The sequence below is a fragment of the Vicia villosa genome, linkage group LG2, assembly GCF_029867415.1.
Source record: "Vicia villosa cultivar HV-30 ecotype Madison, WI linkage group LG2, Vvil1.0, whole genome shotgun sequence".
NCBI lineage: Eukaryota > Viridiplantae > Streptophyta > Magnoliopsida > Fabales > Fabaceae > Vicia > Vicia villosa.
The window spans coordinates 188,876,519-188,889,322 of record NC_081181.1 but is presented as its reverse complement, the minus strand read 5'-3'; the positions used below and the strand labels follow the sequence as shown (position 1 = coordinate 188,889,322).

Sequence of the window (12,804 nt, the reverse complement as noted above, 5' to 3'; positions counted from 1 at the left end):
AACTAAGCTTGATAATAAGAGCACAAGATGTGTCTTATTAGGAGTGAGTACTGAGTCTAAAGGATATCGTGTGTATGATCCTATTGGAAAGAAAATTACAGTGAGCCGCGATGTGGTGTTTGAAGAGGATAAACAATGGGAATGGAATCAAACTCATGCTGAATTAGTCAAGCTACAACTTGAATGGGAAGAAAAGCAGCCAACAAATGAGGAAATTGAGCAACAAAATGATGATATGCCAATTGCTGAAGAAAAAGAGAATGACGGTGTGTCCCAGACAAGACATGAAGCTGAAATAGAACAAGAGAGTGATGAAAATGCGGAAGCCGAAAATACAGAAAGCGTGGGAAGAGTTCAACGCAGCAGAAAAGCTCCGGCGTGGATGAATGACTATGTTTTCAATCACTGTGTTGATGATAGAGGTAATCCAGTCAGTTTTACTTTGATGTCTAGCACATACCCCTTGATATTTGAGGAAGCTGTGAAAATTGATAGTTGGAAGAAAGCTATGGATGAGGAGATAAAATCCATTGAAAGAAATAGCACATGTCATTAGTTGATCTTCCAAGAGGAGCTACTAGCATAGGGGTCAAGTGGGTATACAAGACAAAATTGAATCAACATGGTGAGGTTGATAAGTACAAGGCCCGTTTAGTAGCAAAGGGATATGTGCAACAACATGGCATAGATTATGAGGAGGTGTATGCACCAATGGCACGAATGGATACTGTTCGAATGATTCTAGCTCTTGCCGCTCAAAGAAATTAGATTGTATATCAGCTAGATGTAAAGTCGGCATTTCTACAAGGAGAGCTCACAGAGGAAGTTTATGTTGATCAACCAAAGGGATATGAATTGCAACATGAGGAGACTAAGGTATACAAGCTCAAGAAAGCCCTCTATGGACTTAAACAAGCCCCAAGGGCATGGTTTAGCAGAATAGAAGCATATTTCAAGGCCATGGGCTTCGACAAAGAGGCAAGTGAACAGACCCTATTCACCAAAGTCAATCAACAAGGTAAGTATTTGATTATAATTCTTTATGTTGATGACTTAATCTATACTGGAAATGAGGAGATCATGTTGCAAGACTTCAAACAATCTATGATGAATGAGTTTGAGATGACTGATTTAGGAAGATTGAAATATTTCCTTGGAATAGAAATCATGCAGCTTGATAGTGGGATATTCATCAGTCAGATGAAGTATGCAAAAGAGATCTTAAAGAAATTTAGCATGGAAGCAAGTAATCCAGTTTTAAATCCAATGACTCCAGGAGTTAAACTTCACAAAGACAATGAAGGTGTCACTGTGAATAGCTCTTTGTTTAAGCAACTAGTTAGAAGTATGATGTACTTGACCACCACCAGACCTGATATCATGTATACTATGAGCATGGTAAGTAGATACATGGATAAGCCAACTGAGCTACACCTAATGACAACTAAGAGATTACTAAGATACCTGCAAGGAACTGTGAGCTATGGAATCTTCTACAAGAAATTAGGAAATCAAGAGATAGTGGGCTACACAGATAGTGATTATGCTGGTTGAATGGAGGACAGGAGAAGTACATCTGGTTATGCTTTCATGCTTAGTAATGCAGTTGTGGCATGGTCGTCGAAGAAGCAACCTATTGTCACCCTCAGCACTACTGAAGCAGAGTTTGTGGCTGCTGCTGCGTGTGCCTGTCAAATGATCTGGATGAAAAGGATATTGGCATAGTTAGGCTATGGTGGAAGTGCAAAACCAGTCATTTTCTGTGATTACATCTCTGCTATAAAGATCTCTAAAAATCCAGTTATGCATGGAAGGAGTAAACACATTGATGTTCGCTTTCATTTCCTACATGACTTAGTGAATGAAGGTGCAATTCAGTTACAATTCTGTGGTACCAAGCAGCAGATAGCAGATAGAAGATATCTTCACAAAGCCACTCAAGTTTGAAGATTATCAAAGGCTCCGGAAGAAACTAGGTGTCTGTGATGTCTCCGAAGTAAACTAGAATGTCTAGTTTAAGGAAGGGATTGTTAGAGTAAATTCAGCTTATGCTATGATATTTGAATAAGTCAAACTGTTATGGTCGTGGGAGGATCATGGGGTTCAGTTTAGGTTGTCCTAGTTTATAGGATTTGTTTGTTTCGATTTTCTAGGCACTTTCTATCCGTTTTATTAGGCACTTTCTAGTGCATTCAGTTTCTTTTACTGTTTCCTTTGTAAGGCTATTTATAAGCCATGTTTCTTATCAATAAAAGAACTCAGTTGCCAGAATTCTACAATTGTTAACATCTACAATGTAATTGAATCTCTCGGCGAGAGTTCGCAGTTTCCTTTTCATAATCTTGATGTCTTGCATGGCCTCTCCATTGTTAGGCATGTTGTTTGCAACAAACATTACCCGTGCAAAGTATTCTGTGACCGTCTCATCTTCCTTCATCTCCAAGACCGCAAACTCCCTTTGAAGAGCTTGCAGTTGTGATCTCCGCACCCTTTTACTTCCTTGATACCTCCTCTTCATTGAATCCCATAGTTAATTAGCAGTCTCCTTCTGAAGGATTGTCTTCAAAATTCTCTTGTCGATGGCTGCAAATAAGTAATTTTTATCCTTCAAATCTTTTAGTTTTAGATCTGCTCTAACAGCTAATTGTGCCTCAGTTTGTTCTACCCCTGCCTCTGGTTCATTGTAACCTGGATCAATGAGCTGCCACCACTCTTTTGATCTAAGTAGATTTTCCACCAGCATACTCTAGTGATCGTAATCACCGTCAAATTTTGGAATGTTCAGTAGGTTTTTCCATTCCTTCGCCATCTCTCGTCACTCTTTTATGTGTTTTCGATGTCAAACTCTTAACCTATGTTCTGATCCCAATTATTGACAATGCAAAGGAAATACTTCGATGCTTTATTCATTGGAAACTAGGCTTTTAAATAGCCTTTACAAAACAGAATTGGAACAGAATACTCCTAAATCTAAGGAAACAAATCAGCTAGCTAAAATTATGGAAACAGAATGAACGTTACATTTGAGACCTATTCTACAGGCCTTTTATTGATTGACAGTAAAAAACCCTTCACTTTCAATATGATCAACGAATTGTTTTTATTAATATTTACTTGAATTTTTATTAATGTACTAATTTTTATGTTGCCATTGAACAAAGGTTGTTCATCTAAAATACTTAATTTGTACTAATACTACAGTGAGATAGTTTATTTTCTTAGGTCGGAAGTCCCACAGACGTAGATGACTTTTCACCGAATAGAGTTACAATTCTTTTATATTCTTTATTGTTTTATGATTTATCATATTGTTTCTGTTAATCTGTCATAAAAAAACTGTACACAATCCTCCTAGATATTATGTCCAACACATGTCCTTAAAAAAACATAATTTAATATAGAAAGAGAGAGATTCCCTTTATTTTGTATAATGCATAAATATACATTAACATTACATGTAGACCATGCATAATACTGAATATATTCTTCTCATAAATAACTACGTGTTTATTTCAATAAGGATCATGCATCCCACCAATTTTAATTAATTATATGAGATGATGATAAATTAATATATTCCATTTTTTACACGGTTAGTCCATTAAACTCTTATTTCACTAATTACTTTATTTAATAACGGGAAGATCAACAAAATATGCTTAATATTCAACTACATCAATGAATATAATCTATTGAACTGAATTCACGTGCTTCCAATGAATTTATATTTTTTTTTTTGTTGAAATCATACTCTAAAGTTATGTTTAAATTTATATTACGAAATTTAAATATACCAATTTGAAAATAGTTATTTCAATGATTACTACTCTATATTGCTTATATATTTTTAATAAAAGTACCAATTAAAAAAATTATTCAAAAAAGTTAAGAATTTATTTCATCTGGTGGCCCCAGTACCCCGTATCTATGCAAGTGCATATATAGGTTTTTATTCGTTCAAACCAGTTTTCTCCTATTCTAATTTGTCTCCGTTTTTATTCACATGCTTTCAATTTCTATTTTCTCGCACACGTATGGGTTGTTAGTGTGTGACTAAGTTTCCTATTTTCGAGGTAGTTAGTTGCATTACCAAGTCTATAAATATGACCCTTTTAATTTTTAATAGAGAACTCATATTTGAATCGTTTTTTCTGTGTTAACACTAATCAACTCCAAACACAAGGTATTAACTTTTTGTTGAAATAATTATTTGATCTACTATTATGTTTTGTGATTTCTTATTCTTAAGATTGAAATAATAATTGGCTAATTATGTGGATTATTCATATATCTCTGAAATTCAAGTATGTGTGATTAACCTATTCTGTGGATTTTAGGTGGAGAAACTAAAAGTTGCTCCTGAAACTGACGTAGATGACAGTGCTTTAAAATTTTAAAAAAATGCTTTATTGGTTGCAGCCGGCATAACTTTTGAGTTATCATGGTTTATACTTATTAATTTATTAATTAATTCAATTATTAGGGATTCTATATCCATGATTAATTGATATCTAGGTTGTTAACTTAATATTAGAGATGCGCCAGACCTCCAAAATAGTGTTACATATATTTGCTTTAGGTCATTTCACCTATTTTTTTTTGTTTCCCTCTTCCCCCACATGTTTGTGTTTGGAAAACTTGTAATAGTATAAAATAATTAATAATCATGTACTAGACATTGTATCACATAAAATCACATTGAATTGTTTTTATTAATATTTACCTGAAATTTTACCAGAATCATGAAGTAGGAGTATGCAAAGGCAATGTTATCAAAAAATTATAAAACTTGTCCAAACTTTTGAATCAATGACATAGCTATACTTGTTATATTTCCTTTAATGACTCTGTTTTTTTGGTAACATGTAAAATTCAAATCAAAATCGACTTGTATTCTAATGAAATAAAATTGTAAAAGAAATGAAAGTATATTAGAATATTCATACATATAACTTCACACACACCAAGGCCCTTGGTGTGAGTAAAGTTGTAAGTATGCATGTTCTAATACATTTTTCTTTCTTTTACAATTTTGAATCATTAGTGTTCATGGAATGATTTTGATTTGAATTTGAATTAAAAACAAAAGCATTAAAGGAAATATAAGTGGTATAGGCGAGCAATGACTCAAAGTTTGAACAACTTTCACAATATTTAGTAACAATGCCTTCACACACTCATGTTTCGTGATTCTTGTAGAAATTCAGATAAAAATAACTAATCTTAACAAAGACTATATGTCATGAACATTAATATTATATTAGATTAAATTCATAGATGATGAGCCATCCGTGGTTATAATCCTTAATTGGCTAATTGTGTGGATTCATTATATATCACTGAAAATCAAATATGTGTGATTCATTATATATTGTACTGTAGGTTGGAATGTTGTTGACCTTTTTCTTTGTATTTTAGGAGGTGGAGAAAGCAAAGTTGCTTCTAAGCCTAGAGCAAATGGTGCTTTGAAAACTAATACACGTGAGGAGTGTGGAGTTAATTTCAAAAAAACATGCTTATTTGTTGCATGTGAGGTAGTAGTGGCTTAACAATAATTTTCATTGTTGTATTTGATTTTTTTTTCTAAATAATTGTGTATGTAGGGATTCATACCTATGACTGAATTTACTGATGAATATATTTTTTTTTTCTAAACAAGATACATTCGGAGAGGGATTATATATATATATATATATATATATATATATATATATATATATATATATATATATATATATATATATATATATATATAGATAGATAGATAGATAGATAGATAGATAGATAGATAGATAGATAGATAGATAGATAGATAGATAGATAGATAGATAGATAGATAGATAGATAGATAGATAGATAGATAGATAGACGCAAAGCATCTCGAATACTCATTTACCTCTTTAATACTTACCTCTTTAATACTACTCTTCTCTCTCCCGTCTATCACTTTTCAGTTTTTGTTTAAGCCTTCAAGATGAGCAGTTCAAGAAGTGATCCCATGTTTGGTCATGCAATGGTGTTTGTAGTGTTAGAAAAATCTACGGTTACGCTAGAAAAGTTTTTAACACTCCTATACAATTACCACCATGCCAGAAGAATTGATATACGGTTACGCTAGAAAAGTTTTTAACACTCCTATACAATTACCACCATGCCAGAAGAATTGATATAGGAGTTTTCAAACAAGGAGTTTTTGAGTTGTTTAAAGAGCATCAAGATTTAATTTCAAGATTCAACATGTTCTTGCTACAGGGACACAAATTCTCACTTCCATTGGATGATGATGATGCATTTGCGGTCGAAGATGAAAAGAATGTTGTTGCATTAGCAGTCAAAGAAGAACCGAAAGATGATGAAGGAAAACATGTTTGATTACAATCATGTAGGTAGAAATCCATAGGTTGATTTGTAAAATGACAGGTTCTTTCGTCCTTTGGATATTTTCTTGAATTCTTGTATCAAAATAATTCTTCTGCATAGTGATATTCAATTTCGACCATTTGTCAATTTTCAAGTAAATTGTATCCATTGTATATTTATGCAGAATGGGAATTCTTTCAACTAGTACATTGAATAATATCACGATATTTTCACAACACAATTTATTTTTTGTACAAGAAAGTTGATTATCTTAAAACCTTCAATCTCTGGCTTACATATTACAATCTCATTTTTGGTATAAGAACTACGAGCAGAATCACATTCAAATAACTGTTAAAAAGTTGATATGATTGGTACAATGGTTTTGATACTCTTAATCATAATGAATTTTATTGCCATATAATTAAAAGAAAGTGTGCAAAACTAAATATAACATTTAGCAGTTTCGTGCTAATTATAAATATTCCTTTTGCTGACAAAACTAAAGGGATGTGTATTGTGCATATTATCAAATGGCTATATATATGCAGTTGTTGCATATTACACGCAAAAAGGAAGTTCGCATAACTCAGAAGCAAATCCTTCGCATACTATATTGACTTTTAGAATAGTTAAGATTGGCTTTTTGTTTGTTTATGTTATTACCACAAGCTTGGGACAAATTCATGCAGTAGTAACACTAATTAGAAGTCCAAACTCATAGGATAAAGCAACACTACTGATTGAAAAAATGTCCAATATGCCCTGCACGACATGGATACTTGTAATTAGAAGTCCAAACTCATAGGCCACATACCCCCATATTGACTACAAATTATCAACGCCCCCAAAGATTTCATCATCCAACCAACAATAGTCCTAACTTATCCATGTTTAAACTCGTATAAAATATCATAAACAAAAAGAAAGTAAAAAAGGCAATTAACTTATATTTAAATCAGTTTGATAGAAGAAATCAAGTAAGAAGTAGTTGATCGAACAACAAATTCGATGTTGGAACAATGAACTCGATCAAAGGTAAACAGAGAATAAGTTTTATATGAAGAAGATCTTTGAAGGAGGAAGATTTTGAAAAGTGTGAAGAGGATACAAGTCCCCACTTTATAGGATACAAGTCCCCACTTTTCGAGGAACCAATCGGCTTTTATTCCGGAGAGAAATATTTTGGATGGCGTTTTAGTGGTTATGAGATCCTTGATCTAGCTATGAGGGAAAAGAGAAATTGTGTTTTAAAGGTGGACTTTAAAAAGGCATACGATAGAATAAGTTGGAATTTCGTGAGATTCATTTTAAGAAGAATGAGGTTTGGGGATCGTTGGATGAGGTGGATGGAAGGATGCGTTTTCTCTAAGTCCTTATCCGTTCTTGTTAACGGTACCACTAATAAGGATTTTAGAGTGGAGAAAGGCCTTAGACAAGGGGATCCTCTCTCCCCTTTCTTGTTTGTTCTAGCCATGGAGGTCCTTACGACTTTAGTGAAGAAATCCAAAGAAGTGGGAGAATTTCGTGGGTTTAAGATAAATGGAGAGAAAGAAGTGGATATCTTACAATTCGCAGACGACACGATTATTCTAGCCGAGGGAGAAACCGCTAATTTGTGGAGTGTGAAGGTTATTCTAAGAGGTTTTGAATTGATGTCCGGTTCCCGCATTAATTTTCACAAGAGTAACCTTTACGGTATTAACGTTGATCAATGGTTTATGGAAGCCGCTTCAACCTTTCTATCTTGTAAAGTCGGTTTGTTACCATTTAAATTTCTTGGTGTGAGAGTGGGGGAGATCCTAGGAAGCTTGTGATGTGGAGAGATTTGTTGTCGATGATGAAAACAAGATTGGTCGTGTGGAGAGGGATTCATCTTAATATGGCGGGTAGGGTGGTGTTTTGATCAACTCGGTTCTTAATGTGGTGCCGTTATATTCTCTTTCTTTTTATAAGGCACCTAAGAAGGTGTTGAACGAGATAGTAGCCATTTAAAGGAATTTTCTGTGGGGTGGATGGGAGATTAGAAAAACAGTTAATTGGGTTAGTTGGGACACGATTTGCAAAACTAGAGAAGAAGGAGGGTTAGGTGTGAAAAATGTAGAAATTATGAATGTGGTGTTACTTAGTAAATGGAAGTGGAGGATTCTTACGAAGAAGGAGGCGGTTTGGAGGGATCTTTTAGAGGAAAGATACGGTAATGTGAAGGTGAAGGTTTTAATAGGGGACATTTCGGTGGTGGGGAAAAAGGATTCAATTTGGTGGAGAGACATTTTGATTTCGGACAATTATGAGAATCTCAACAACAATCATTTCGCGGGGGAAATAGAGTGCACGGTTCGTAGTAGTAAAGATATACCCTTTTGGTATGCTTGCTGGACCGGTCCTCAAACTCTAATGGAGGCGTATCCGGAGTTATATCGTTATGTTGGAAATCATCATGCTATAGTTTCTTTTGCAGGTTCTATGTTCAATGGATCGGCTAGCAGTGCTGAAGAAATAGGTCCGGCTGCCACTTGGATCTGGCAATTAGATAACATGGTGGAGAATGTCAGTGTTGAAGATTCAGACACGGCTGGCAGTGGTGGTGATCTTGATGCTATTCAACAGCGCGCGGAGCTGTGCATAATAGTGGCGAAGATTCTTTTGGGTGGAGATTGGAGCTGTCTAGCGGTGTTTTCTCAGTGAGTTCGTGTTACAATCTTTTTAAAGAGAAACTTTCTAGTCCTCCGCTTGACAATTCCACAGTTTTAGCTTTAGCTCAACTTTGGAATATTAAAGTTCCATCGAAGATTCTTTTCTTTGGCTGGCGTTTTATTATTAATAAACTCGCAACGAAAGATTTTTGGTTAAAAGGGGCATTTTGAGATATGGCAATGATTCTAGATGTGCTCTCTGTTTATCGGAGGATGAATCGCTTAGGCATTTGTTTGTTAATTGCGATGTGACCAATCGGATTTGGAGGAAAGTTTATGATTGGGTAGGAGTTGGAACATCCTTATCTAGAGAGGAAATTGTGAATTTTTTCCATAATTGTGTTAAGATTAGGTGTGTCAACACTAGAGTCATCGGGGCGGTGGCGTGGCTTTCAACGGTTTGGAATATTTGGTTATCAAGGAATGCCGTTGTTTTTAGAAGCGAAAACTTTAGTTTCCTTGATTGTTGGTCGGAGATCGTTTCTAAGCTTGGAGATGGCTAAGTTCTTTTTACGTTAGAGTAAACTCGTGTAACTTTTATCATTGGAATATCCTTCCGCTCTCGTATTTTGAGACGTAGGAGTTTTCCCTTTGTATCTTGGGCGGAGTATCCCTTTTACTCCGGTTATTAATCCATTGCCTATTAAAAAAATATATCTTGTTCAATGATCACAATTCAACGGAATATCAAAAAAGTTATTCAACGACCAGTATTGTTTCTCTAGACACTAATTGTTCTTCAGAATGAGAGTGCCTAGGCGTGTCACTTTTTTCCCTTTCACGTACTTAATGTGCAAAATAACACTTCTTGTATTGTTGAAATTAAGGAGAACTCGAGGGACGAACAATGTATGTGTGATCAATCTGTTATGGAGCACCCGCAGGTAGAACACAGTATGTTTGATAATACTGTTAAAACACCAATAGAAAATTGCCCAACAAAATGAACCTGGACATGAGATTGAGAACAACGGTAAGATGTATTTGGATGCCGCTGAAACTGACAATATTATCAAGTCGTCTTCGAATGTAGCAGCAAATGATACAGTTTCAAATGATGTTCCAAACTTTAATATGGATAAAACACAACGAGTACAACAATTTGTTGCAAATCAGATATTCATCCTCATTTCTTGATTGTGACGTCATTCAATTGTTCGGTAATCATGAATGGATTGGTTTTAAATTCAACATTGGCAGCCCAAGTGACTGAAGACGATAACATCGTTAAAGGTAAAAAGCGATGAATAGATGTATTGAGGAAAAATTGGGGTTTAGGGTTGGGAAAGAAATTCAAAACAGGAACCAACTCCCAGACCAAAGACATACATTGTTTCGTTTCTTGATCTCAAATAGTTATGGTTTCATGAAAGAGGGGCCGACGGGACCGATTGAAATTCTCATTTGGCAAATTTGAACAGCCAATAAAGGTTTAGGTTCGGAAGGAAGGTGGAACAAATTGCCAAAACAAAATTTAGGATGAAATGAAAAATTGAAACGTAATTTGAGGAGAGAGGAAAATCGATTTGAGTTTGGAGGAAAAACCAAATTGGGTTTCGAGAATTTAGGTTGATTCTGTGAGTTTTTGTTTGGAATGATATTGATCTTGTTTTCCATGTGATTTTAGGGTTTGTTTTTAATATTTATTCTAATTAAAATTAAAATTTGGAAGAAAAAAAGGGTTTTCAATGTGTTTTTAGAGTTTATTAAAATATTTATTATAGTAAAATATTGGAAGAAGAAAGGTTATTTTGTAGATATTTATTAGGCTTAAATGCACCTTTGGTCCTGTAAGTTTTTTTTTTTGGGTCTGAGTCCTTTATTTCACTTTTGCGTTTGTTTTAGTCCTAAAATCAAAATCCGCATGAAAATTCACAAGAAAACCTGCAGAAAAAAAGGGTTTTCAATGTGTTTTTAGAGTTTATTAAAATATTTATTATAGTAAAATATTGGAAGAAGAAAGGTTATTTTGTAGATATTTATTAGGCTTAAATTCACCTTTGATCCTGTAAGTTTTTTTTTTGGGTCTGAGTCCTATATTTCACTTTTGCGTTTGTTTTAGTCCTAAAATCAAAATCCGCATGAAAATTCACAAGAAAACCTGCAGAAAATATAGGGACTCATACCAACAAAAAAAACTTAAGGGACAAAAATAAAAAACTCGCTAACTTACAGGGACCAATGGTGCATTTAAGCCTATTTAATATCATTAAAAATTAGAAGATGAAAAAGGGTAAACCACGTGTAAGAATAATTAGGAGGAAAAGGCGAAACAAAACACACTTTAATAAATTGAGGTAACTAAAAAATATAAGTAAATATTGGTGTTTGAAACTTCCATTTTATCACTAACATTCTGTCGGTTTCACATGCTGCCATAATTTACTGTAAATAATGGCGGTTTAGTTAAACGCCATAACAAAATGGCCCTAATTTACGCGTTTTTTTTTTTTGTAGTGGGTCAGACTTATAATGATCTTTGTATAAATCTCATTGATATTATCACCCCAATTCCCTTTGGAACAATCCAAGAAACCTGTGGTGCATGTCACCTCTAAACATTTTGTATGACATGCAGATAGATGAATACAGACAGCTTCCTAACAATGTACAGCAAAAAAACAAGTGAGAGCTTAGCTTTATAGTTTGAGAAAACTTGTGAAAATTACAAAAGAATAAAGGAAAACATGAAGGAATGAGATACATTAATGAGATCAATACTAGTTAAAAAAAAATGTGTATACTTCCTAATAGTAAAGGCCCCAAACTCCATCGAGTTTCGAAAATTGAAGATACTAAAAAAAATGAGTTTGCTCCTCAATGCTGTAGAACATACCAAAGCAACAGATTGGTCATTTATTTTCTAAAAGAAACGAATTTGCAATAAACTATTTACAAATTTAAATAAACTATTTACACAAGTAAATGTTTATAATAATAGTAGTAAACAACACACAACAAACCTGTATTCTTGGGATTGTGCAGTAAACTTCCTTGGGACTCTAGTAAATAAATTTATGTAGTAAAGTCTTATAACAACAACTTTACAATTATTTTTAGACATAGATCTAGATATAGGACCAAACAACATATATTTTAGATAGAATTTCAAGGTTGTGATGAGATTTGTTCTATAAGGTTGGAATAAAAAATCAATGAGTTGATAATAGATTGGACATTTACAAGGTCGAAAGTCTCGATAAAGTCAAATAAGCATTTTACATGTTCCACAAATCCAATAAAAACACGTAACATGACATGAGATCTGGAATTTTTGTCACATATTGAAAATCCACGGGACATTTTGAACTATGTATCTCTAATGTTTGGATTATTGTGTTGCTGTTTGTGTACTACTAATATTTTTCTTCTTTCTGAATCACACATGATAAAATTGAGATTCAGAAAGAAAAAAACTTATTAGTACTTTAACAGCGATACAATAATCATAACAATAGAGATACATAGTTCAAAATGTTTGACGAAAAATTCCAAATTTCATATCAAGCTACATGTTTTCATTGGATTTGAGGAACATGTAGAATGTTTGTTGGTTTGGCTTTGACAAGACATTCATCATTGTAAATGTCCAATCTGTGATCAACCGATTGATTTTTTATTCCAACTAGTCTCGTCACAACTTTGAAATTCTGTCTAAAATGCATGCTTATAAGTTATAACCATACTCTATCTAAAATACGGCATAAAACACATATTACATACCGTAAGAGGAGTTTCAACATATAAC

At 33.8% G+C, this 12,804-nt stretch overlaps 1 protein-coding gene across 1 annotated transcript; it reads left to right on the top strand.

Moving 5' to 3' along the window:
• The first annotated feature begins 7,679 nt into the window (after positions 1-7,679).
• On the top strand, positions 7,680-8,177 carry LOC131650916 (uncharacterized mitochondrial protein AtMg01250-like). Its single transcript, XM_058920616.1, has one exon. The coding sequence runs from the start codon at positions 7,680-7,682 to the stop codon at positions 8,175-8,177; it is 498 nt and encodes a 165-aa protein (XP_058776599.1).
• The last annotated feature ends 4,627 nt before the right edge of the window (positions 8,178-12,804 follow it).

Excerpts from the sequence above, each read along its gene's own strand:
- LOC131650916 (XM_058920616.1), top strand. The coding sequence starts at position 7,680 with ATGAGGTTTGGGGATCGTTGGATGAGGTGGATGGAAGGATGCGTTTTC.